This window comes from Geotrypetes seraphini, chromosome 14, assembly GCF_902459505.1.
Source record: "Geotrypetes seraphini chromosome 14, aGeoSer1.1, whole genome shotgun sequence".
NCBI lineage: Eukaryota > Metazoa > Chordata > Amphibia > Gymnophiona > Dermophiidae > Geotrypetes > Geotrypetes seraphini.
In genome coordinates, this window is record NC_047097.1 from 33,910,736 (window position 1) to 33,938,288 (window position 27,553).

The 27,553-nt window shown below is 49.5% G+C and overlaps 1 protein-coding gene across 2 annotated transcripts in view; it reads left to right on the forward strand.

Annotated features, from left to right (window-relative positions):
- VPS13C (vacuolar protein sorting 13 homolog C) overlaps positions 1-27,553 on the forward strand; it is a 442,250-nt gene that overhangs the window by 209,134 nt on the left and 205,563 nt on the right. For both annotated transcript variants that reach the window (XM_033920131.1, XM_033920132.1), the window contains exons 33-36: positions 12,173-12,477; positions 16,471-16,612; positions 18,254-18,356; positions 26,227-26,354. In XM_033920131.1, the coding sequence (XP_033776022.1) occupies positions 12,173-12,477; positions 16,471-16,612; positions 18,254-18,356; positions 26,227-26,354 (678 nt within the window). The remainder of the gene's footprint in view (positions 1-12,172; positions 12,478-16,470; positions 16,613-18,253; positions 18,357-26,226; positions 26,355-27,553) is intronic.

Genomic DNA, 27,553 nt, shown 5'->3' on the forward strand with positions numbered 1-27,553 from the left:
GTACACAATTTGGTTCAGAATGTGGTTTTTTTTTTTTTTTTTTTTGTTGTTTTCCTCCTCTAAATCTAGGGTGTGTCTTATAGTGCGAAAAATACGGTAATTGGTCTATAACCATACATCTTGGTTCTTGAAAAATATGCTTCAATTGTAAGCAGTGATGTTTTTTCTACTGTATCTGCTGTCATGTGGTGCCGATGCTCTATCATCTTTTGTTTTAAAAGCTTGCAATGTATGTACATCATATATCAAATCACAAGGGCAATGAATTACATGACTCAATGTACAGTTAGTCTTGCACTTTAATTGCATACACTTTTGGGATCTCTCGTTTATAAAAACAGCACCTTCCATCGTCACTATACAGACCAGGCATGATCCACATTTATAGTGACCTTCCTTTTTTTTAAAATTTAATATTTATTGAGTTTTAATAATTGACAATAGTTACAAGTCAATAAGCAAACATACACTGTACATTGAAATAAATCACTTTCCAAAATTCTTAAGAAAATCAAACTATACAAAGCATTGTTAGTCCACAATGTATATTGGAGATGAAGTTAAGGAAAAAACTGAAATAAAACATTTAGGAAATTAAATAAAAGACAATAAAGAGGCGATCTGACTGCTCTTGAACAATCTGCATTGAGCTAATTGAAAACAGAGAAGCTCATGATGACTCTCTATCTGAGATAAACTTAGATAACTGTTGTGGTTCATAAAATACATATCTATTTCCTTCAAATGTCATAACACACTTACAGGGGTATCTTAGAACAAAGGTTGCCCCTATTTGTACAGCCTGAGGTCTTAATACCAAAAACTGTTTTCTTCTTCTCTGGGTTGGACGAGATACATCAGGGTACATCCTAATTATGTTTGTCATAAACGGAACATCTTTATGCTTAAAAAACATCCTAAGCATCCAGTCCCTATCCGAATCAATTGCAAACTGTACTATTAAAGTAGCTGGGACCTGAATCTCAGTATCTGATCTCTCTAAAATCTGAGTCAAATCCAAACTATCAGCAGATAAATTCTGCTGATCTAGGTTTGGATTTTGAGGTTTAATTCTTTTTAAAAGGTAATATATTTTTGAGAGAGGCGGGTACGAGATTTCTGGTACTTTCAAAATTTCTGACAAATATCTTTTAAACATAGTAAGGGCAGTTGTGGATTGTACTTTTGGAAAATTAATAATCCGAAGATTATTCCTCCTAATAGAGTTTTCCAGCATTTCTTGTTTAAAGTGCAAGCTAGCACTGTCCTTAACCCAAGTCAGGGCTTGTACTTCCAAAGTTTTTACTTTAGTCTCAGTGTCACTCATTTTGTTCTCCAGACTTGATACCTTATTTTTAAGTTCCAAATTTTCTGAAAGAACAGTAGTACAGCGTGAAGATAACTGTTGAATTTGACTACCCAGAGAAGTTTGCATATTTGATATGGCTTCCCATATGGATTCCATTGTAATTACCTTAGGCCTTTGCAAGGGGACAATCTCAGTTCCAATATGTCCTGTTGTGACCATAGTTTCAGTAACCACTCCAGAAATCAGGGAAAGTTCATGGGCTCCCAAAATACCTGGAGCCTCCTTAATAGTTGAAGAGAGTACTTGAGCTTGCTGAGTTCTCTGAACCGCTTCCTGCGATCCTAAGGGCTCCTCCTTCCCCCATACCGGGTTAGTCCTCCCACTCCGAGAGGACAGCAAGAGGGCATCCCGAGCCGGCACGTCGGCAAACGACTCCTCCGTTGCTACGGGGCAGGCAGGCGGTCTACGCTCATCCGGAGAAAGAATGACTGCCTCAAAGGAGAGATCCTGCACCTCAGCTTGTGCGGTCTCTCCAGCCGAGGATACCTCCGGTTGTGGCGTTCGCGAGCCATGTTCCACGAAGAAATCCATCGGACCCGATGGTGCCACTACTTCAACGGGAAAAACCCGAACCTTTGACTTCCTTTTCACCATAATTCAATTCCACCACGAGAACGACGGCGTCTCCGCAAACATTCAGATCGCCATCTTAGGTAAGCTCCACCCCCGAGCTATAGTGACCTTCCTTAAGAGTTGCATATCCGAATATCCAGTTTACAAAGTTTGTCAGCTAAATTAGAGTTCCGAGCATAGACCACCATGTATTCCGTTCTCACAAAACATTCATGAACTTTAAGAATAAAAAGCCCAAGAGCTAGTCTCGATGGGCGAACTTAACGCGGGGCTGGGTGGCCCGCCGGATCGCCCATCGGACTAGTTAGGCCGAAGGAGGGGTAGGGGTAGTGGGCCCAAAGGGGGGCGGTCACTAAGAAGGGATCGCATTGGCTGTCGCGGCCGAAAGGAATTGTGGGGGAGGGAAGGGTTAAAAGGCAGGGCTCGCGGAGGACCCGAACAGTTTTGGGTCCTCCGAAGCAGCTTTCAGTTACCGGCCGGGTTCGAGAGCGCGGGCGGGGCCTTCCTTTCTTCTTGCCTCGTGTCGGGCCGCCGTAGGAGCCTGTCGGCCGGATCAGCGTGCAAAAAAAAAAAAAAAAAATCTGTTTTCTCTTCTCTCTCTGCCACGTGTCCGGCGGCGAGCACGGCGGATTCCCAGGCCGACGCCGCCGACCCGGTGGAGATTTCCTTCGTGGCAGGCGGCTCCCCCGACGAGGATGAAAACCTCGTGGTGAGTATAGCTGGGGGGGAGGGGGGCGGCAGTTGCCTCCGAGGCGCTCCCGTGCATCGGCACGGGCTGCTATAGCGCTGGAGGTAGTGGGGGTGGCGCCGGTTGCACGTCGCGGTGCGGGGTCTACCCGCAGGGGCAGGAGCCGGAACCCTGCCGCGGGAAGGGGGAGGAGCGTCGTGGGGGGCGCAGAGCTCGGGTGCCTTGCCGGCCAGGAGGGTCACGGTCGTCGGAGATCCGGGGGCGGTGGCCCCGGAGCCTGCCCATCATGAGCCCGCTCCCAGGGGGGGTAGAGGGCCGAGGAGGGAGCCGGCGGCGGCGCCTGAGTTCCCCATGAGATCGGGCTGGGGGGGGAATGCGCCCGAGTCTGCCGCTGTTCCTGGCACCCCCTCGACATCAGGAATGGGGGGAGGTGGGCCAACGGGCCCAGCGGGCTGGTGGGCTCCCTGGTCTACAGGTCCCTGGTGCGCGCCCTGGAGTGGAACCCCCCCTGGGTGTCAGTCCCACCACCGTTTCCTCCTTATCCTTGGGGACCGGGTGCGCTTGGGGGTAGCGGGGGACCTCTTGTTGGGGCTGGTTCTACGGGGCTTACTACCCTTCTGCTGTGCCGGTTGCTGGCCCCTGTTCGGATTTCTTCCCACAGGACGTCGCTGCGGGACCTGTCGAGATGGCGGGGACTTCTGATACTGGACAGTCCAGCGGAGGTACGGCTGCAACTCCACAGATCGGTGGCGGAGAGCATGCTCGAGACCAGCAGCGTCCAGCTACAGTGGCTGCTGCGGAAGGCACCACTTCGGGAGCGGCTGGAGGCGGACACAGACCTGGAGACGACCGGATCACGGGTAACATGGCCCTAGGGGCTGGGGTTAGTGTTCGGGGAAACCAGGAGAAGAAAAAGGGTAAGGGTAAATAGAGACGGGGGGGCAGAGATTCTTCTTCGTCTTCCTCTTCCTCCTCTTCAACCTCTTCTTCCTCTTCTTCGTCTTCCTCCTCTGGGTCACGTCGGCGGAGAGAGGGAGAGGATCAGGCGCGAGAGGGCACAGATCGGGGCGCCCCTGCGCTCGTAGCGTTGTAAGTGGACGGCGCTTGGCGTGTGCAGTGGGGCTCATGCTTGCTGCCTCTCTCCCGGCCACCTTAGCAAAGGATCCGGGATCACTGGGGGCAGGAGTGGGGGTGCTCGTGGTGTGCTGCCTGTTTCTTCACAGGGTTGCCGGGCTGCTGTTTTGACTGCCTCATGGGCGGCTGCTAGGCCTTGTGGTGAGGCGGTGGGGCGGGGTTGGCCCCCTTTTCATCTGTACCAATATGTTATACTAAAATATAAATATAATAAAATTAAATGAAATAAAATAAAATGAAATAAAACCGAAACCAAACCTCATTGAATCAGGTTCCTCAGCCGGTGCCTGACTGGGGGGGAAGCTTGGGGCGCGGTGGATACAGATTCTGCCTCGGCCCCTGCTGTGGGGGGGTTTCCTGCCATGTGGCTCCTCTCCGTTGCTCTTGCACGTGGGCGCTGCTCTTACGCGCGGGCTTCGTGTCTGTGCGGCGGGAGGCAGGGTCCTTCCGTTGGAGTGCGGGTGCCTTGGTGGCAGGTGGGGGAGTTCACTCTGGTGGCTCCTTGCTCTGGGGCCTTGTTCCTTCTTCTTTATGGTCTTGCGGTCTCCTGGTGAGTCGGCTCCTTCTCCTTCTTTTCCTTTTTCCTGGGGCAGGGGTCCGGATTGAGGGGGGGGGGGCTTGGCCTGGAGGTGGGGATGTCAGTAGGGGCTGAGGCCACTGGCGGGTGTTCTATCGGGTGTGGATGCCTTGGGGGTGGGTCTGGGGCGCTCCTGGACAGTTGCTGCTGCTCTTTTGGTTTTGTTTCAGGTCTGGTGATGGCGGTCTCCGGGGATCGTCTCTTCTTCACTGGTGGTCCATGGACGGAATTTCGGATACGTTGGAGCCAGCATGTGACGGGGTCCAAAGACTTGGTGGTAGCTTCGGATGGCGCCACTGCCTCCCAGATTCCTATTTGCTTCGCTGCCGAGCAACGGCTAGGACCGTTAGTGCAGTTGGTGACTGTGCCCCTGGAGGACACGGCTTACAGCTGGGGGTCAGCAGACACATTGGTTGCGGCGAACGGCGCCATCCTTTCTTCCAGACTGGTTTTGGGATCGCTGAGAGACTGGTGGTTGCTTCGAGGGCGCCACTGCTATGGTGGCATGCCCTTTTGCCAGCTGTCTGCAGAACATGGAGTTGTTCTATGGCAGCGAAATGTGGTTTGGTTGGTGGCCTGGCTTCCCCTTGGGGGGATTGGGCTGATCTGGTGCTGTGGACCCTCCGGGAGAACAGGACCGGGCGGTTCTGTGGTCTCTCCGGGGGGGCAGTGCTAAGGGTTCTGTGGACTCCCCGGGGGGGCAGGACCGAGGTGGTTCTGTGGACTCCCCGGGGGGGCAGGACCGGGGTGGTTCTGTGGCCTCTCCGGGGGGGAACACCCAGGGTGGTTCTGTGGACTCCCCGGGGCGGCAGGACCAGGGTGGTTCTGAGGACTCCCCGGGGGGGGGCTGGACTGGGGTGATTCTGTGGACTCCCCGGGGGTTGCAGGACTAGGGTGGTTCTGTGGCCTCCATGGGAGGGCAGGATCGGGGTGGTTCTGCGGCTTCTCGGGGGAACACCCAGCGGGGGGACAGGACCAGGGTGGTACTGTGGTCTCCCCAGGGGGGGGCAGGACTGGGGTGATTCTGAGGACTCCACGGGGGTTGCTGGACTGAGGTGGTTCTGTGGCCTCCCGGGGGGTGACAGGTCCAGGGTGGGGTTCGGCGGCCCCCCTGAGGTGGGAGGACCGGGGTGGTTCTGTGGACTCCCCCGGGGGGGGGGGGGGCGGAACGATGGGGAGGATCCGGGCAACGGTTCTGGGGACTCCCGGGAAGGGCTAATGCTGGCTTGGTTTGGATGGTTTCCTTGGGGCTAGCGGGGTAGGTTCTTTGGTATCCAAGGATGGGGCAAGCTTGAGGAGGTTCTGGTGATCTCCTTAGAGCACGATTGAGACTGGGTATGGTTTAGAGACCTCCTAGGGAGGACTAGGTCAGTCTGGGGGTCTTCCAGTGCGGGCTGGGTGGTGCTGGTTGCACGCTGCTGGTGGTGCATGGCGTCGGCCTGAGTTCCATGGGTTTGCAGTGCCCTCCCCTAGGGCGAGGGGTGGTGATGGATGGTTGGTGCTTGTCTCGGATGGAGCGGGTGCTCCTGGTTCGTGGGGGGTGCTGCAGTGCGGGGCGCTGAGGGGCCCTGGTTCCAATGCTGAAGGACTTTATTCCCCTGCCCTACAACGTGGGGCTGTTTCAGGGTGCCTCGGTGGCGGGTTGTGGTTGGACTAGGTGTTTGGTGGTTTCTTAGGGGCTGGGGATCAGGTGCTGCGTGAGCTCGTTGCTGGTTGGTGGGTGTGGCGGAGTGGCTATCATGGTTCCTCTGGTGCTTGGCTCCTGCTTGGTTGTTTCATATTTCGGTCGTGCGCTGACTTGCGGTTGGTCTGGTGGCGGCAGGAGTGGGTGGTCCTGGTTCTTTGGGGCGCGGTCTGTATGGGGGCCGGTGTGATATAGGGTGCGGTCCAGGTGCCTCGGTCTGCGACCCTTTCCCCCCCCTTCCTCCTTTGGCTGGATTGCCGCTGTTCGTGTCGCTTGTCTTGGGTCGTTTTGGGTAGGCAGGGCTAGGGTGGTCCTGCAGTATCTCGCATTAGCTCTGGGAATATCTGGTCGTACCTGGTGGTGGGTCCCGTCCTGAGCTTATGGCCATCCCCTTTTGGACCTGGGGGTTTTATTCGGTGGCCCCGTTGGGTTGGAGTAGAGTTGTTCAGTGCATGCTCGGGCGGGGCTGTGTCGGGGAGAGGCCCATTTTGGATTTGGTTAGTCTCAGTCGGTTCCTTCGGGGACTTCTTGGTCAAGACTATTTTGCTGGATTTGGAGCCGGATGCGGGCGTGTTATTCCTTGTCGCCCCTCTGGTGTATAGGTGCGAGTTGGGCTTGGGGTCTTAGTCCTGGTTCTTCGGGTTCTCCTGGCACCTTGTTGGCGTGGTTGCAATCGGTCGGATCGGCTCTCTTTACGCTTGATGCCAGTGGGGGTGTGTCTGGGTGTGGGTCGGCCGCTCCCTGTGTGGGGATTGCCCTGCGGCTATGTTATGTGGTGCCTTCTCTCCAGTTTTTCCAAGCTGCTATGCTGGCGGTTGGTGCCTTGGGTTACAGTCTGGAGATTCAGGGGCAGGGGGCTGTTCTGGTGATGTCCAGGGATGTCGACTTGATTTGTCTCGCTTGGGCTTTGTGGACGGTTCAGGGGGTTCCTCCGTGGGGGAGGTGTGGGGCGAGCAGGGTCCTTTCCGTCCTGTTAACGGGGTGGTTTCGGCAGGGTTGGGTCTCGTCCTTGGGGGTCCGATTCTGGGTTTCATCCCGCCCTCTGGGTGGGTCCTGGGGGATTTGGGGTTGGGCTTGGAGGTCAACTGGCCTGGGTTGTGTCTTGCTGGGCTTCTGCTTCGTTGAGCCACATGATGGGATAGCAGTTGTGATTTGCTGTTGGACGACTTCGCCTCCTGTTGCGAGCGAGTGTTGGTCTTCTGGCCGCAGCCCTGTTTTCCTTTTATTGGGGAGGGGCCTGTAACGCGTTACAGGCCTGTGGCGGTATCCCGAGCTACTGGCTAATGGGCTCATCAAGGGATGAGCGGTGGGCCGGCTGGGAGCTGTGCCTGGTGGGTCGGATGACCCTGGATAATGGGGCATGTGTGGGACATACCACCCCTCGGACCCTTGCTTAGACGGCAGGGTCGGGGGCCAATTACATCTAATGGTAGCTCGGGATCAAGGTCACAATGGTGATACCATTGTTATGGGTTATTGTTAATGTGTTATTTATGGCTGTTAATTTGCATATTGATTTATGTAAATGTTATCTGAATATGTTAATATTCAATAAACAGGGCTGCGGCCAGGTATTACCAACAAAGTGTATTGTCTCATTGAGATAGGTGAAAGGTATGTTGGGAAGGGGGTAAGGTGTTATATAGAGGCGGGTCACTCCAGGTCCCGCTGTTATAAAAAGCCCAAGAGCTAGTCTCGATGGGCGAACTTAACGCGGGGCTGGGTGGCCCGCCGGATCGCCCATCGGACTAGTTAGGCCGAAGGAGGGGTAGGGGTAGTGGGCCCAAAGGGGGGCGGTCACTAAGAAGGGATCGCATTGGCTGTCGCGGCCGAAAGGAATTGTGGGGGAGGGAAGGGTTAAAAGGCAGGGCTCGCGGAGGACCCGAACAGTTTTGGGTCCTCCGAAGCAGCTTTCCCGCCCGCCCGCCCTCTAGTTTTGGGGTGTGTAAGGTAGTCAGGGTGGCGGTATCCCGAGCTACTGGCTAATGGGCTCATCAAGGGATGAGCGGTGGGCCGGCTGGGAGCTGTGCCTGGTGGGTCGGATGACCCTGGATAATGGGGCATGTGTGGGACATGCCACCCCTCGGACCCTTGCTTAGACGGCAGGGTCGGGGGCCAATTACATCTAATGGTAGCTCGGGATCAAGGTCACAATGGTGATACCATTGTTATGGGTTATTGTTAATGTGTTATTTATGGCTGTTAATTTGCATATTGATTTATGTAAATGTTATCTGAATATGTTAATATTCAATAAACAGGGCTGCGGCCAGGTATTACCAACAAAGTGTATTGTCTCATTGAGATAGGTGAAAGGTATGTTGGGAAGGGGGTAAGGTGTTATATAGAGGCGGGTCACTCCAGGTCCCGCTGTTATCTCCAAATGTTTCTTAATACTTGCCATCTTTGAAGAACTCTAGTTATATTTCAGAACACATGGTATAACTTCTGAGGGCTGTGATTTTCTCCTAGGTTGAATAAACAGTTGTCCATAATTATACAATTCCTGTTTTAAGGGCTTTCTTAATCAAAGATCTCTAGAACAAAGCTACTCAATTCCAGTCCTCGAGGTTCACAGGCAAGCCAGGTTTTCAGGCAATCCATAGAAACATGAAGGCAAATAAAGATCAAATGGCCCATCCAGTCTGCCTATCCACAGCATCCACTATCTTCTCATCTCCCTAAGAGATCCCACGTGCCTGTCTCATGCTTTCTTGACTTCAGACTTTGTCTTCACCACCTCTACTGGGAGACTATTCTACACATCTGCCACCCTTCCTGTAAAAAATAGTGTTTCCTTAGATTATTCCTGAGCCTATCACTTCTTAACTTCATCCTATGCCTTCTCATTTCGGAGCTTCCTTTCAAATGAAAAAGACTTGACTCGTGTGCATTTATGCCACATAGGCATTTAAATGTCTCTATCATATCTTCCCTCTCCTGCCTTTCCTCCAAAGTATACATATTGAGATATTTAAGTCTGTCCTCTTACGTCTTATGATGAAGACCCCCAACCATTTTAGTAGCCGTCATCTGGACCGACTCCATCCTGTTTATATCTTTTTGAAAATGCGGTCTCCAGAATTGTACACAATATTCCAAATGAGGTCTCACCAGAGTCTTACCTCCTTTTTTCCTACTAGCCACTCCTCTCTCTTTGCACCCAAGTATCCTCAAGCTTTCTTGTTGCTTTTTCAACTTAAGATCATCGCATACTATTACACCCAAGTCTGCTCCTCTTTCATGCACAGAAGCTCTTCTCCCCCTAACTGTTCTGTTCCTTTGGGTTTTTGCAACCCAAATGCATGACTTTACATTTCTTAGCAATGAATATGCATGAGAGAGGTTTGCATACCAAGGAGGGCAGTGTATGCAGATCTCTTGTGCATATTCATTGTGGATATAATGAAAACCTAGCCTGCCTATTGCCCTCGAGAACTGGAATTGAGTAACCCTGATCTAGGATATCCCCTTTCTGCAATTTAAACACCAACACCTGAGACTCCATTTTATCCAATATAGAAGTGCTGAAACTCAACTGTATTTCATGGATTCTATCATATCTGAGATATTGTGAAAAGGGCAGGCTATTTTTTTGAATGAAATGAATGCATACTTCCATAGTTCAGTAATGTGTTTTTAACTGTCAACTTTGAAAACACAAAGGTAGTTAGCCTTTTATCCACTGAAATTTTCACATTCAAAAAAGTAATTTCCTGAGCTTGAGTTCCAATGTATATCTATATGGGATGTGAAAAGATTTTGAAAGAAAGGTCAATTTTTTCTCTAGAGATGGCTAAGTTGGAGGATTTATTATTTTTTTTTTTCCTGGCCTGCCTTCCTATGTGATATAGATTAAGAAACCATTGATATGAATGGACTCTCTTGATATGATGAACTAAATGTGAGAAGCTTATTTTGGAGCTTTGAGTTGGGTTTTTATTTGTGTGGATTTTTTTTTTTTTTTAAAAATAAGGAAATAATATGGAGGGACACTGCATAGGTTGAGTCAAACCACTTTATTATTATTGTTCTTTTGATCATTGAAATATCCCATTATTATTGAGCTCTACCAGATTTGTAATACTGATGAAATGTGTTTCAGGCTACCAGGCAATATCTATATATATAAAATCGGAGGTATGTATGTGTGTATGTATGTATGTGTGTGTGTGTGTGTGTGTGTATGTGCCGCGACCACGCAAAAACGGCTTGACCGATTTGAACGAAACTTGGTATGCAGATCCCTCACTACCTGGGGTGATATGTTCTGGGGGTCTCGCGGCCCACCTGCACACGTGGGCGGAGCTACAAACAGAACATCAGATTTCACCCATTCATGTCAATGGAAAAAATGTAAAAAGCTGCCATTCTCACAGTAATTCAAAAATGGCTTGACCGATTTGAACGAACCTTGGTATGCAGATCCCTCACTACCTGGGGTGATATGTTCTGGGGGTCTTGCGGCCCACCTGCACACGTGGGCGGAGCTACAAACAGAAAATCAGATTTCACCCATTCATGTCAATGGAAAAAATATAAAAAGCTGCCATTCTCACAGTAATTCAAAAATGGCTTGACCGATTTGAACGAACCTTGGTATGCAGATCCCTCACTACTTGGGGTGATATGTTCTGGGGGTCTCGCGGCCCACCTGCATACGTGGGCGGAGCTACAAACAGAAAATCAGATTTCACCCATTCATGTCAATGGAAAAAATATAAAAAGCTGCCATTCTCACAGTAATTCCAACTACCTGGGGTGATATGTTCTGGGGGTCTCTCGGCTCACCTGCACACGTGGGCGGAGCTACAAACAGAACATCAGATTTCACCCATTCATGTCAATGAAAAAAAAGTAAAAAGCTGCCATTCTCACAGTACTTCAAAAACGGCTTGACCGATTTGAACGAAACTTGGTATGCAGATCCCTCACTATCTGGGGTGATATGTTCTGGGGGTCTCGCGGCCCACCTGCACACGTGGGTGGAGCTACAAACAGAAAATCAGATTTCACCTATTCATGTCAATGGAAAAAATGTAAAAAGCTGCCATTCTCACCGTAATTCAAAAACGGCTTGACCGATTTGAACGAACCTTGGTATGCAGATCCCTCACTACCTGGGGTGATATGTTCTGGGGGTCTCGCGGCCCACCTGCACACGTGGGCGGAGCTACAAACAGAAAATCAGATTTCACCCATTCATGTCAATGGAAAAAATGTAAAAAGCTGCCATTCTCACAGTAATTCCAACTACCTGGGGTGATATGTTCTGGGGGTCTCGCTGCCCACTTGCACACGTGGGCGGAGCTACAAACAGAACATCAGATTTCACCCATTCATGTCAATGGGAAAAAAGTAAAAAGCTGCCATTCTCATAGTACTTCAAAAACGGCTTGACCGATTTGAACGAAACTTGGTATGCAGATCCCTCACTACCTGGGCTGATATGTTCTGGGGGTCTCGCGGCCCACCTGCACACATGGGCGGAGCTACAAACAGAAAATCAGATTTCACCCATTCATGTCAATGGAAAAAATGTAAACAGCTGCCATTCTCACAGTAAATCAAAAACGGCTTGACCGATTTGAACGAATCTTGGTATGCAGATCCCTCACTACCTGGGGTGATATGTTCTGAGGGTCTCTTCACCCAAGAATTTATATGTTCCTGCTCCTGGAGGTGAAACTAAAAATGTTGTTTGTAATCAAGTTTTGTGTTTGTTGTATTGTATTGTATTGTGTCAAATATTTCACATTATAATTTGAATATTGTACTTTTTATAAAGCTGTAAAAAAATAATTTCATTCACCACTATAAAGTATCTTTATTTGAATCCATTTACAGTGTTATTGCTATAATTAAATACCTGTGCAACGCCGGGGCATCAGCTAGTTTTTAATAAAATCATTTAGATAGACTTCTATACCTGTTCTCTTTTCCTCATAGAATACACCTTAGTAAATACAGAATGCTGTTTTAGTTTTATGTTGGTTGTAACCATGTTTGCATACCTAATTGGATATACTGTATATACAAAGATAAATAATATCCTGTTATAAATTGCTTTTGTAGAAGGATATCTTCTATGCAAATAGTATATCTAATTCCTTTTGCTACTTTGCTTTTCCCTTTTATAAATTGCAGAACTTCCTTAATAACTTTCAAACGGCAAAAGAGAGACTGAGTGCTGCCACAGCACAAGCAGCAGAAAAGGCTGCTTCCAGTGTAAGAGATCTGACTGAGAGAAGTTTCCGACTGTTAATGGAAATCAACGTGAAAGCTCCAGTGATTGTCATTCCTGAATCTTCTGTTTCCCAGAATGCAGTGGTGATAGATCTTGGTTTGATTAAAGTACAGAATGAGTTTAGCTTGGTGTCTTTTGAAAGCTGCTCTCTTCCTCCAGTTATAGATAAGATGGATGTTCAGCTAACACAGTTAAAACTTTCTAGGTAATGTCTTTTATAGTTTGTAATGAGTCAGAATGGTTAGATATGGTCAGCATATGTTTGTGTTACCTTTTTTTAATTGGCTAAAGCGTTGCAGAGTTCCAGAAGCTATATTCCTGAACGCAATTAGAATCCTTATAATTGAACACCATTTCTTTGCCCCCCACCCATAAAAAAAAATATAAGCAACCATATGGAAAGAAGTTTCCCAATGGCACTTTATGAGCAATTCTGCAACAGGGTGTCTCCATTTAGATGCCCAAGAATGTGATAGGAGCTATTCTAAAATGGCATATATGAATGCAGATAAAGGCCAAATGACCCATCCACAGCATCCACCATCTCTCTCTAAGAGATCCCATGTGCCCATCCCACACTTTTCTTGGATTCAGACAGACTTTGTTTCTACTACCTCTACTGGAAGACTATTCCACATCTACACTGTTCTCTTAACTTTAGGCTGCTTTTATAGAATCATCCCCTTTGTGGCTGGCCAGCAATTTTTTTTAAAGGTACCTATTCATATGAAAATGGATCTCTGTATCTTTTTATGAAGTTGATTAGTTTGGTGAAATTGTTTAGAAATCATGGGACCATTATTCAGTGCAGCAGACTGGCTTGAAATTAACCTAATACCTTTTATTTGGTGAAATTTGGATATTCAGTGATGTTTCAGTTATCTGATTAATCTCAGGTTAGATCTCTGATTCGGCCAGAGTTGTCAGCACAAGATTTGTATACTGGAGAGGGGTGGGGGTGAAGGGTTAGCATTTAAAGAAAAATTAAGTGGCTCTTGATTACTTGGACAAATCTTTTGAATACTGGCTACTGTTTTTGAAAAGTTCTTTAAAAACGCTGAAGTGGAAACAGGGTTGTAGTAGAGAAGAAATAATTTTTTTAAAAAAATGGTATGGTTTTTTTTTTAAATTTAAATGATTTTGTATATTAGCTTCATTTTTTTCCCTGTAAATCTTAGTACAAATATATATTTGGTACGAGAGCATTTGTGTCCTGCACTCCAGGAACAGATATTGCCTAGTTCCCAAATTACAAAATCATGCTAAGAAATCATAATTGCCACAATTAATAATTGCCAAAATGAATGTGTGGTAAATGCAAAACATCTGGGAATGATTTCTAGCAGTTTCCTATTTAGATAATGCAGAGAAAATGTCATTATTGCGTTTTAATTGCACTGCAGAGAAATATAATGCATTTCGCTATATCTGTTGGCAAGGCACTAGCTCTATGGGTTAATATATGTTATCTAGCTCTTGTTGACTGTAGGGGGCAGTCTCCACCCCATTTCCCTTTTTATCTATTAAGCAGATTACCGTATTTTCGCGGATATAACGCGCACCTGTGTAAAACGCGCACAGGGGTATAGCGCGCAGAAATCACGATGATATGTACCAAAACTTTTCTATACCGCGCTCAGGCATATAACGCGCATGATGCCCGACGCTCCTTTCGCCCGCCCTGACTTCCGTGCACTGCCCTGACTTTCCGTGCGCTGTCCTGACTCTCCGTTCACCCCCCCTGACTTTCCGTGCACTGTCCCCCCCTTGAAGTCCTGTCCCCCCTTGAAGGTCTGTCCCCATCCTGAAAGCCTGATGCCCCCCCCCGACGTCCGATACATCCCCCCCCCGGCAGGACCACTCGCACCCTCACCCCGAAGGACCGCCGACTCCCCAACAATATCGGGCCAGGAGGGAGCCCAAACCCTCCTGGCCACGGCGACCCCCTAACCCCACCCCGCACTACATTACGGGCAGGAGGGATCCCAGGCCCTCCTGCCCTCGACGCAAACCCCCCCCCCCCAACGACCGCCCCCCCCCCAAGAACCTCCGCCCGTCCCCCAGCCGACCCGCGACCCCCCTGGCCGACCCCCACGACACCCCCACCCGCCTTCCCCGTACTTTGTGTAGTTGGGCCAGAAGGGAGCCCAAACCCTCCTGGCCACGGCGACCCCCTAACCCCACCCCGCACTACATTAAGGGCAGGAGGGATCCCAGGCCCTCCTGCCCTCGACGCAAACCCCCCTCCCTCCAACGACCGCCCCCCCCCCAAGAACCTCCGACCGCCGCCCCAGCCGACCCGCGACCCCCCTGGCCGACCCCCACGACCCCCCCACCCCCCTTCCCCGTACCTTTGGAAGTTGGCCGGACAGACGGGAGCCAAACCCGCCTGTCCGGCAGGCAGCCAACGAAGGAATGAGGCCGGATTGGCCCATCCGTCCTAAAGCTCCGCCTACTGGTGGGGCCTAAGGCGTGTGGGCCAATCAGAATAGGCCCTGGAGCCTTAGGTCCCACCTGGGGGCGCGGCCTGAGACACATGGTCGGGTTTGGCCCATGTGCCTCAGGCCGCGCCCCCAGGTGGGACCTAAGGCTCCAGGGCCTATTCTGATTGGCCCACGCGCCTTAGGCCCCACCAGTAGGCGGAGCTTTAGGACGGATGGGCCAATCCGGCCTCATTCCTTCGTTGGCTGCCTGCCGGACAGGCGGGTTTGGCTCCCGTCTGTCCGGCCAACTTCCAAAGGTACGGGGAAGGGGGGTGGGGGGGTCGGCCAGGGGGGTCGCGGGTCGGCTGGGGCGGCGGTCGGAGGTTCTTGGGGGGGGGGCGGTCGTTGGAGGGAGGGGGGTTTGCGTCGAGGGCAGGAGGGCCTGGGATCCCTCCTGCCCGTAATGTAGTGCGGGGTGGGGTTAGGGGGTCGCCGTGGCCAGGAGGGTTTGGGCTCCCTTCTGGCCCAACTACACAAAGTACGGGGAAGGCGGGTGGGGGTGTCGTGGGGGTCGGCCAGGGGGGTCGCGGGTCGGCTGGGGGACGGGCGGAGGTTCTTGGGGGGGGCGGTCGTTGGGTGGAGGGGGTTTGCGTCGAGGGCAGGAGGGCCTGGGATCCCTCCTGCCCGTAATGTAGTGCGGGGTGGGGTTAGGGGGTCGCCGTGGCCAGGAGGGTTTGGGCTCCCTCCTGGCCCGATATTGTTGGGGAGTCGGCGGTCCTTCGGGGTGAGGGTGCGAGTGGTCCTGCCGGGGGGGGGATGTATCGGACGTCGGGGAGTCGGCCGGGCAAGAGGGCTTGGGCTCCCTCTTGCTCCGATCGTGGATGCGGGTGCGGGTGGGAGCGCGTGCGAGCGGTCGTTCGGGGTGGGGGTGCGAGCGGTCCTGCTGGGGGGGTGAATCGGGCGTCGGGCGGGGTGGGAACTATGTTTAAAAACTTTTCTATACCGCGCTCAGGCATATAACGCGCGAGGGGTATGCGCGGTAGGTAAAATCGCGTATAACGCGCGCGTTATATCCGCGAAAATACGGTATATGCATTAACTGCTAAGATACCATATTAATTTTTAGTGTACGTTGCCACACAATTGCACAGCTTAGTAAAAGATCCATTGCTCTTTGCTTTATTGCATCTTACAGGATAGCAAACTGAACAAAAGGATTAGCATAACTGTTAGCAATGTTGGTCAGTCCCATTTTACTAGTTTGATAAGATGCTTTTAAAATGTTATAGAAATGTAAATATTTAGGGCTCCTTTTACAAAGATGCACTAGTGGTTTTAGCGCGCGCTAGACGCTAATGCCTCCATAGAGCTGGTGTTAGCATTTTCCATGTAGCGCAGGGTTAGCGCGTGTGGCATTGTAGCGCGCACCTTCGTAAAAGGAGCCCTTAGTTTAGAAGAAAGTGGAATTCTGATATAGCAACTATACTAATTTTTTATTCACTGTACTGTTTACCTCAACAGGCATATTTGAGGATCATATCTATTTCAAATTAAGGCCCCCTTTTATCAAGCTGCGTTAGGGTTTTTTATTGCCGGCCTCTGCAGTAAAAGCTCTGACACGCGCAGGAATTCTATAAGCGTTGAAGCTTTTACCATAGCAGCTGGGGATAAAAAAACCCTAACATGGCTTAATAAAAGGTGTGTGGGGGGGTAAGTGTTTAGTAAATTAGAAGTTATTAATTTGAATACTGAATTTTTTTTTTTTTTTTCATTAGGACAACTCTAGGTCTTTCAAAGTCAGATATTCAGATTCTCCACCCCATCAATTTAAATTTAGCTGTGAATCGAAATCTAGCTGCAAGTTGGTATCATAAAATTCCAATGATAGAAGTTAAAGGACATCTTGATACAATGAATGTAAGTCCAAACTTTTATTCTGTTGTCCATGCCAAGATCTCTCCACTGTATGCACTATACTATAGATCTTTTATGTACATGGCACAATAATAAACATCCAAACATAGTAAATTCAAAATTTGTTCGTATCAAGAAGGAACTTTAGAGTTATTTGTTTACAAAGCGAAATGAAACTAATGCATATGATGTCAGACTTGGGGAGGCCATTTTGAAAGCTTCTGTACAAAGAAAGAATGGCATTTACATGTATAAATGGCAATTTCAGATAGTTGCTTTATAGGAGATCCCCAGGAATGCAGAAATTTCAAGGGGACATTATTTGGATTGACCAAAAATATATTTCTCATCTTACAATTATAATACAAATAAATTAAAACAAACTTTTACCATCTGGTTCTGCATTGGCTTAGTGGCATACTTAGACATTTAAAAAGTGCTATATTTAACTAGGGATTAAGGGAGAAACTTTCTTTTATGCTCCAGTTTTTATTTCCTTGTTCAAATTTAAAAACAAATGTTATCCTAGGACAAGCAGGCAGCATATTCTCATATATGGGTGTCGTCATCCACAGAGCTCGGTACAGATGGCATTAAAAATGTACTGTCACTTTAAGTTTTAAGAAACTTCGTGACTGCCCACACCGCGCATGTGTGAGTGCCTTCCCGCCTGACGCCCGCTCGTGGTACCTCAGTTTTTCATTTTCCACGGAGCGAAGACGTTTGTTTTTGACTGAGCTCTGTTCAGTTGGTGTTGCCTTCCCGGTTTGCATTTCTTTTTTTCTAGTTTCTAGTTTTACTTTTGTTTGTATAGTTTCTAAAAAATTAAAAAATATATTTATTTTCTTTTGTCTAACCACGGGCTTCGGCCTTGAGGTTCTTTCCCTGGCGGGACGTCACTCACCATTGAGTTTAATTTCGCTGACAAGATTTTTCCCATGTTGAAAACCTATGATGGGGTTTAAAAAGTGCTGCAGGTGCCAGAGGCCTATTTCCACAACCAGTCCACATAATTAGTGTCTTCAGTGTTTGGGGCCCCGATCACCAAACTGAATCGTGTATTCAGTGTTCCACCTTGCAAAATACCCACAATAAATGCGCATGAGAGAGATATGTATACCAAGAAGGCAATACATGCAGTTCTATCTCATGCATATTCATTGTGGATATCCCGAAAACTCAGCTGGTCAGGAGTACCTTGGAGGACTGGGTAGAAAACCAGTAGTCTAGCTGACGCAGCTGTTTTCGTGCATGTGAATATTTTCCAAATGACTGGTCTCATTGTGCATGTTGGCAGAAACTTGCGACGCCTTTACATATATACATGCGTGTGTATGTATGTATATGTACGTATAATATATTATAAAGTCTCTGTGTTCTGCAGAGCCTTTTGTAAAATACATGTGGAATTGAGCAGGTCCTAATATGAATGTCTCAATTCCAATCTCAGTGAGCTATGTAAATTGAACCTTTTCCTGAATAAAAATGTCACCTAAACCAATAGAACAGTGTACTGCTGCTGTACTGAAACAATAGAACTAGATGTTAGTATTTATAAACCATTGAATTCTGGCAGTTTGTAGTCTAATTACATTTACTAATTCAAATGGACATTTACATCATATTGTGCATGTTATTTCATAGGTTATTTTAAGTCCAGAAGACCTAACTGTACTACTAAAAGTACTAGCAGAAAATCTTGGTGAAGCAGAGCCTAACACAAGTGAAGTAAAAGCAATGGCAGAAGGTAAGGGGGGGGGGGCATTACTAATTTAGGGCTCCTTTTACAAAGGTGCGCTAGCATTTTTAACGCACGCACCGGATTAGTGTGCGCTAGCCGAAAATCTACCGCCTGCTCAAAAGGAGGCGGTAGCGGCTAGCGCACGGGGCAATTTAACATGCGCTATTCCGCGCGTTAAAGGCCCTAGCGCGCCTTTGTAAAAGGAGCCCTTAGTCTATTTTTGTACCTGAAGATCAGTTGTACAAATATTCCATTAAATTAATAACCTTATTTTTGTAAGCTTGGCAGTTAAGTGGGACATATTCATCATTTTTCTAACTTGAAAGAAATAGCAGAAAATTATTCTGCTCTTTTACTTTACTGACCATTCTTTTGAGGAAAGGGGATTTTATTTTTTGGTGCTAGGGATGGAGAAAGGATCTGGAAAATAGGAGGAGAGGGAATAATTTCACAAGGAAAATTTCAGAGGAGAGAAATAGTGAAGATTGTAGGCAAAAGGAGTAGAGGGACAGAGAGTGGAGGGGGATAATGGGATAGGAGGAGGAAGGAGGATAGGGAATAATTGGGGAATAGATTGATAAGAGACAAAATGGAGAAAAAAAGGAGGGAAAAGGGACTTGGGGGCAGGAGGGTAAAAAGGGGTCAGCATCAAAGAAGATTGGGGGATGTTCAGGATCAGGATAGAGAAGAGACAGTGTGTTCATACCTCACATGCCGTCTTCAATCCCCGGTTCTCCCACCACAGTTCCTTTGATTCCCCTCAATCTTTTGTGCTCTCCCAGTCCTCGATTTCCTTACTCATTCTTTCCTTGCCTTATTCAGCCATGTGCTTTCCTTTGCCTCTCCCCTATATTCTGACTTCCTCTGTCTTAATCCAACCCCATCCCTTGACCAGAACCCCTCAGTCTCCCTATTGGCAGCCAGATACCTCAGGCTGCATTATTGTTTATTACTTAGTGAGTTTTATTATTGAAATTCTATTTTACAAATATTTGTATTTTTTTTTACTGTATTATTGTATTTTGCTGATTGTCCAGCTCTTTTTAGTGTAAACTGCCTAGAACTTTCGGTTATGGCGGTATAAAAGAATAAAGTTATTATTATTATTGTTGTCTTCTTCTGTCTATATTATAATGCATTGAACTGCATTATAATATAGACAAGCACATTATAATATTGAAAAGCACAATGTACAGCTAGAAACAGAGAGGGTAAAGGGTACAAACAAAGCGGTTTATATCTACTATATGCAGGTACTTTTTTCTAGCCCTAGTGGGCTCACAATCTATTTTGAACCTGGGGCAATGGAGGGTTAAACAACTGTCCAGGTTCACAAGGAGCTGCAGTGTCAAACCCAGTTCCCCAGGTTCTCAGTCCACTGCTTTAACCATTAGGCTATTCTTTCATGTGGCCTGTAGTGCTGCACTGTGATTACCAATGGGATTGCACTGTATAGAGAAAAATCTTCAATATGGCCTTTTGAGAAAGCATCAGGGCAGCCACCAGGATTATAATGCACTTTGCCCTTCCCCAAGAGAGACAAATGCTCTGTCTTCTGCAGCATCTTCCTGAGGAATGTGAATTCCATAGGAAGGGCTGAATTTTGTGGCCCTTTCTATACCTGCAGAATCTCAGGAGGTTGGGTCCTTGCTTATATTTGCTTTCTGAATATCATCAAGGATTCATACAGCCTACTTTTCTACCTTAGATCACCACGGTTCAATCCAGATCTAATCTTGCCTACATGGAAAAGGAACAGACTGAGTGAATTGTTGACGACTGGTGTTGTGCCGCAAGCTCTTAAATTTTGAAAGCTTTTCATATTTATTTATTGGGATTTATTAACTGCCCTTTTCATGAAGAGATTTACCCAAAATGGCATACAATATTTGCCATACAATAGGCTGCATGATTTTATCAGTATATATCTGTGCAAATAATTTTTACAGATAAATACTGCTTCTTTAGCACTCTCCAGACCAGTAGAGGTTAACTTTACGAATGGGTATATATCTAATCATGACCAGCAGGTGGAGACTGAAAACAAAACTTTGGGACAGTATATCCTAGCCCCTCCTCTCTATTTCCCTCAGTCTTCTTTCAGTCTCCAGCAGGTGTTGAGTGATCTGTACCCATCTCCCTTGGTAGGGCTGTTGGAATTTGTTTAGGGGGTTTATTGTCCCTGTTTTTAGCCGGACGGAGCTTGGGCGGACTCTGTTTGGGGGTTCGTCCGACCTCGGGGGTGTTAAACCCGGCGGGTCACGAGCGGGGTCCCTCCCCCCACTTCCTCCACCTCCCCACATTTTTTTAGAGGAGCCTCAGCAGTAAGCCTTGCCCCCTAAATCAAGCAAGGCATATTGCTTCGAGAGCCTGTGGAGTCTGTTCTGTAAAAAAAAATAAAAAAAAATCCTGAGGTAGTGCTGGTCTGGAGGGTTGTATCCCTTTAAGAAAACTGTATTTTACTGTATTTTTTCAACTAACCGGCACTTTTTTGCAGCTAGGTCGCGTATGGAGCAATGAGCACTTCTAAAGGGAAAAAGTGCTCATTGTGCTCCAGACGCGAGGCACTCGCGGCCGGCCTGTGCAAGCGGTGTTCAGGCCGGTGCGGTGGAGGAGCTCCGTCGGCAGCGGCTGCAGGCGCCCAGAGCTCCCCGCCGATGGTGCCTCGCGAGTCGGCAGGGAACGGTGGGGAAGCCCGGTCTTCTCCGTCCGCCCACGGAGGGATTCCCCAAACCGCCGACGGTCGGGTTTTAGAGGATTCCCTCTCAGCTGATTTTTTAACAGCTGATGCCGGCTTGCCTGCTTTAGCGGCTGAGACTATTCAGGTTTCTCAGCCGCTTCAGGCTATGGAGGGAGCTTTTTTGGCGGGAAAACCGCCATCTTCTCTGTCTGGCCCCTCCATTTTGTCTTCCACCTCAGGTGACCTTCCCCCTGTTTTGACTATGCAGGGGCAAGGTTCTGCTGGGTCCCCTGCTGTGGCAGGGAGTCCCTTGGGACCCTCGGGGGGTTTTTCTCCTGAATTTTTCTTTTCTTTATGCAGAGCCTATTTTCAGGCGGCTGGGGGTCCCGGTTGCGCCCAGGGGGTTTCGGGGGGTGGGTTTTCCTCCGCGCTCCCTGCGGCTTTGCCTCTTTCGTCTGGCGTGACGTCCCCTCCGCCGCCTTCCTTGTCCATGCGTCCGCGGGTGTCGTGGGACGAGAATTTGTGGTCGGAGGAACGGGTCGGTCTGGAGGAGGACCTGGACCCTTCTGAGGAGTTCCAGGACTCTCTGGAGGGGACGGAAGCTGGCGGCGGGTTGTCGGATTTCCCGTTCTCCAGTGACGAGGCGTCCGTGGTGCGCCTTTTTCAGAAAGATGAGCTGCCTGACCTTATTCAGCAGGTTTCTTCGGTTTTGCGTTTTGAGGACGCGCCGCCGGAGACTCCGCGTGTGGGGGACCCCCTGTTACGGGGGATCCGTTCCGTTTCCCGCTCTTTTCCTATGCATCAGGATATTCGGGATATTATTCTGGAGCAGTGGAAAACGCCGGAGACGCCGTTTCGGCTGGCGCGCAGCATGGCTCGCTTGTATCCCATTCCTGAAGGGGATCGGGCTACGTTAGCTTCGCCTGTCGTGGATGCGGTGGTCTCGGCAATTTCCAAGCGGCATACCGTGCCTGTTGAGGGCGGTTCTGCCTTGCGGGACCCTGAGGAGCGCAAATTGGAGAGCATCCTTAAGCAAAATTTTCAGGTCTCTGCCTTTGGGGTCCAGGCGGCTATTTGTGGGGGACTGGTCGCTCGCGCCGTGTTTCGGTGGGCGGAGCGGGTCTTGGATCGAGAGTCTGACGACTGGTCTCTGGTGGATCAGGAGGTAGCGAAGATTGAGATGGCGGCCTCATTCCTCTCAGATGCTCTATATGACTTGGTGCGGATCTCGGCTAAGTCTATGGCTTTTGGCGTGGCCGCAAGGCGTGTGTTGTGGCTGCGCGCTTGGGCGGCGGATGCTGCGTCCAAAGCTAAGCTTACTAAATTTCCCTTTCGGGGGTCGTTTTTGTTTGGAGAGGACTTGGATAAGTTGATTCAGACTCTGTCGGACTCGAAAGTTCCCCGTCTGCCGGAGGACCGTGCCCGCCCGGCGTCTCGGGGGGGTGCGGCCCGGGGGCGTTTGCGGGACTTTCGCAAGTATCGCCCTGGGCGTGGGGCTGCTTCTTTCCAGTCTCCGGGATTTTCCCGGGGTCGGTTCTTCCAGCGCATGCAGCCCTTTCGGGGGGCCCGTCGGGGGGCAGGGAATCCCTCTGCCGGTTCCCCCGCTTCCCGTCCTGCACAATGACGCCTTGCCGGCGCCCCCTTTGGTTCCGGTGGGGGCCCGGCTGCGCGAATTTTTCCCCAAATGGGCCGAGATCACGTCCGATCAGTGGGTCCTGGAGGTGGTGCGGGACGGTTATGCCCTGGAGTTCGCCCGCTCTCTGCCGGATTTTTTCCTCGCTTCTCCATGTCAGACTCCGGGGAAGACGCAGGCTTTTCGCCAGACCCTTCAGCGCTTGCTAGATCTCAGGGCAGTTGTTCCGGTGCCCCCTCCGGAGTGGGGCACGGGCAGGGACTCCATTTACTTTGTGGTGCCCAAGAAGGAGGGGACCTTTCGGCCCATCCTCGATTTGAAAGGGGTCAACAGGGCTCTCAAGATTCCCTCTTTCCGTATGGAAACTCTGCGGTCGGTCATTCTGGCGGTTCAGCCGGGGGAGTTTCTCACTTCTCTCGATCTGACGGAGGCCTACTTGCATGTTCCCATTCGGGCCTCTCATCAGCGTTTCCTGCGCTTTGCGATCTTGGGTCGGCACTTTCAGTTCTGTGCGCTTCCCTTTGGGCTGGCCACGGCTCCTCGGACGTTCACCAAGGTGATGGTGGTCGTCGCGGCGGCCTTGCGGTCGGAGGGCATCCTGGTACACCCCTACCTGGACGACTGGTTAATTCGGGCAAAGTCGTTGCAGGAAAGCTCCCGGGTTACTGCTCGGGTGGTGGAGTTTCTCCGGTCGCTGGGCTGGGTGGTCAACCTTTCCAAGAGTCGGTTGGTCCCGGCTCAGCGTCTGGAGTACCTAGGGGTGCTGTTCGACACCTCCTTGGGGAAGGTCTTCCTCCCAGAGGGCCGGGTGAGCAAATTGCAATCTCAGATTCGCCTGCTTTTGGCGTCCCGGTGTCCTCGGGCGCGAGATTTCCTCCAGGTCTTGGGGTCGATGGCGGCGTCCCTGGACGTGGTGAGGTGGGCGCGGGCCCACATGCGTCCTCTCCAGTATGCTCTGCTCCGGAGGTGGTCTCCCCAGAGGCACGGGATGGATGTTCCGGTTCCCCTGCGAGGCTTGGCGCGCTGCAGTCTGCGTTGGTGGCTCCAGACCCCTCACCTAGTTCAGGGGGTGGGTCTGGATCTCCCGCAGTGGACGGTGCTCTTGACGGATGCGAGTCTCCTGGGTTGGGGGGCTCAGTGTTTGGGTCACTCAGCTCAGGGCACCTGGTCCGCGGAGGAGGCCGCCTGGTCGATCAACGTGTTGGAGACCAGAGCGGTCCGTCTGGCGCTGTTGGCTTTCCACTCCCTGTTGCTGGGCAAGTCGGTCAGAGTGCTGTCGGACAATGCCACGGCGGTGGCTTATGTCAATCGTCAGGGGGGCACCAAGAGCACTCAGGTGGCGCAGGAGGCGGCTCTGCTCATGGTTTGGGCGGAATCCCATCTGCTGGACCTCTCGGCCTCTCATATAGCCGGAGTAGAAAATGTTCAGGCAGACTTCCTCAGTCGTCACTTCCTAGATCCAGGAGAGTGGTGTCTCGGCGCCGAGGCGTTTCAGTTGATAGTGCAGGCTTGGGGGCAGCCCCTGATGGACCTGATGGCCACGGGTGGCAACGCCAAAGTGCCCCGCTTCTTCAGTCGTCGCAGGGACGGTCTGGCCGAGGGTCTGGATGCTCTGATCCAGCAGTGGCCAACGGAGGGGCTCTTGTATGTGTTCCCTCCTTGGCCGCTGGTGGGCAGAGTGCTTCTTCGCATTGTTCATCATCCGGGTTTGGTGGTGCTGGTGGCGCCGGATTGGCCTCGCCGTCCGTGGTATGCGGATCTGGTGAGGCACCTGGTAGCGGATCCTCTTCCTCTGCCTCTCTCGGACGACCTTCTGATGCAGGGTCCCATTCCCATGTTCGACCCGTCTCCCTTCTGTCTTACGGCGTGGCTCTTGAAAGGGGTCGCCTTAGCAAGAAGGGATATTCTGACAAGGTGATCTCTACACTGTTGGGGTCCCGGAGGCTTTCTACCTCTCGGGCTTATGTGCGGGTTTGGCGTCTCTTTGAGGAATGGTGTCGGGCGCGGGGAGTGACCTTTTTTCGCGCTTCTCTGCCTAACATTCTGGAGTTCTTGCAGGATGGCCTGGATAGAGGCCTGGCTTGGTCTTCTCTCCGGGTTCATCTTGCGGCCCTGTCGGCTTTTCTAGGGTTGGTGTCAGGTCAGCGTTTATCGGCTCTTCCTGATGTGATTCGGTTTTTGCGGGCGGCCAAGTTGCTTAGGCCTCCCCTACGGCCCTCGGTTCCCTCTTGGGATCTTAATCTGGTTCTCTCTGTTTTGGTGCGTCCGCCTTTCTAGCCCTTGGACGACTGTTCTTTGAAGGACCTTACTTTGAAGGCGGTCTTTTTGGTGGCCATTACTTCTGCTAGGCGTGTTTCTGAGCTGCAGGCTTTCTCTTGTAGGGCTCCCTTCTTGGAGTTTTCTAGGGAGCGGGTCGTCTTGCGGCCTGTTCCTTCCTTTCTGCCGAAGGTTGTTTCTCCTTTTCATGTCAATCAATCGGTGGTTCTCCCGGTCTTGGGTGGTCGGGAGGGCTCTTCTGAGCAACGGCAGCTGCGCAAGTTGGATGTCGGTCGGGTCCTTCGCTCTTATGTGCAGCGGACCCAGGAATTCCGGAAGTCCGATCATCTCTTTGTCCTCCTGGCGGGTCCTCGTCGGGGAGCTGGCGCTTCTAAGGCTACTATTGCGCGCTGGATCAAGGAGACGATTGCTTCCGCTTATCTTCTGAAACAGCAGCCTGTTCCGGAGTTTCTCAAGGCTCATTCCACTCGGGGTCAGGCGGCTTCTTGGGCTGAGTCGTCGCTCGTGCCTCCAGTGGATATTTGTAAGGCTGCGGTTTGGTCCTCCTTGCATTCCTTTGTTCGTCATTATCGGGTTGATGTGCAGGCGCGTCGGGACGCGGTGTTCGGTGAGCGTGTACTGGTATCGGCCCTTCGGGGGTCCCGCCCGTGAGAGGGACTGCTTTGGTACGTCCCATTCGTAAAGTTAACCTCTACTGGTCTGGAGAGTGCTAAAGAAGGAGAAATTAGGTTCTTACCTGCTAATTTACTTTCTTTTAGCTTCTCCAGACCAGTAGAGGTCCCCACCCTGTCTGTTGTTGTTGTTGTTGGGGCTGTTGCGCGGGCAGTTTTTGGTTTTTGCTGCGGGTTCTAGTATTTTTCTAGGGCCGGGGAGAATTGAAGAACAGCGGCTGTGGCTCGGCTGGCTTAGCTGGCGAGCTGTGGGGACATTCTTCCTTCGGGAATTTCTCCTCTGCATTTTCCAACAGCATTTTGGGTATGTTATTTGTTACTCCTTTCGGAGTATTGTTTTTTCTCTCTGTTGTTTTCCAGTTCTTGGTTCTGCTTGGCTATTCGGCAGACTGAGGGAAATAGAGAGGAGGGGCTAGGATATACTGTCCCAAAGTTTTGTTTTCAGTCTCCACCTGCTGGTCATGATTAGATATATACCCATTCGTAAAGTTAACCTCTACTGGTCTGGAGAAGCTAAAAGAAAGTAAATTAGCAGGTAAGAACCTAATTTCTCCTTATGACAAGTTTGGTTTTTTCCCCCCTAACTTTTATGAAAAATTACCACACTTATTGCAGGTAGATTTAAAGAATCTGGGCCAATACCAAAATTCATAGATGATTTACAAGAAATTCTACCTGATCCATTGAAAGAAGGCGTCTCTGAAGATGTTACTAACTTGCTCCTCAGTTTTGAAATCAGAAAGGTACAGTATGTGAACCTCTCTCTCTCTCTTTTTTTTATATGATTATATACAGGCTAACAAAAATAAATGTTCTTGGTGCCTTGTTTGTTTGTTTTTTTAACCTGTTCCAGGGGTTATTTGGGGCACTGATTCATAAAATTGTAGCTCTAGTCTCTTAGATATGGTGGCTACACAAAGTATCCTTGCTTTTTATGCCTTTGGGATAGTAGACTAAGTCAAAAATAGTAGGTGGTGAGAAAAACGCTCTGAAAGAATGCAGGGCTGAGAGGTCAAACTCAATGACAATATAACACTAGAACCAAGACTTCCCAGAGTAAATATCCAAAGGAGAAGTTAGATGAAATTCAGATGCAATAAAGTAAATGCATTTATACATACACTCAGATATGTGTAATCCGACCAAGAGCCGTGGCTCCTATAGCCGAACCCACCGTCCCATCACTGTGTATGACTATAATGCTGGTGATATTGGGGTGCTTCTTAAATAGTAAAAGTATTTTTCAGTGGCAATAAAAGGAAAAACAATTCCCACTTAACTTAAAGAGGTGTTAGTAGGTCCCGACATGGACCATGTTTCGAGGGTCTTTTTCAAGGAACCCAAAAGAGGTGTTGGTAGTTTCAAATGCCAAAGAAATAGTTGCTAGGTGATGTAGATGAAAAGTTTTTTTACATAAGTTGAAAAAGTCACTTCTAAGCCTTTGAACGCTTCTAAGCCTTTGAAGGCTTAGAAGTGACTTTTTCAACTTATGTAAAAAAACTTTTCGTCTACATCACCTAGCAACTATTTCTTTGGCATTTGAAACTACCAACACCTCTTTTGGGTTCCTTGAAAAAGACCCTCGAAACATGGTCCATGTCGGGACCTACTAACACCTCTTTAAGTTAAGTGGGAATTGTTTTTCCTTTTATTATTTAAGCAGCACCCTAATATTATTAGCATTATAGTCATATACAGTGATGGGACGGTGACTTTGGGATAGTAGAACCAAACATGAACATTGGGCAAAAAAAGATTGGCCTTCAAGGGAATATATGATGGTTGGAGGAAAAAATGTAATCAATGAACCTTTGGTAGCACGAGAAAGAATCATACTGCCGCCATTACATATAAAGTTAGGCCTGATGAAACGATTTGTAAAGGCTTTGAATAAAGATGGTTCGTGCATTCAATACATAGCACATATGTTACCTGGATTTAC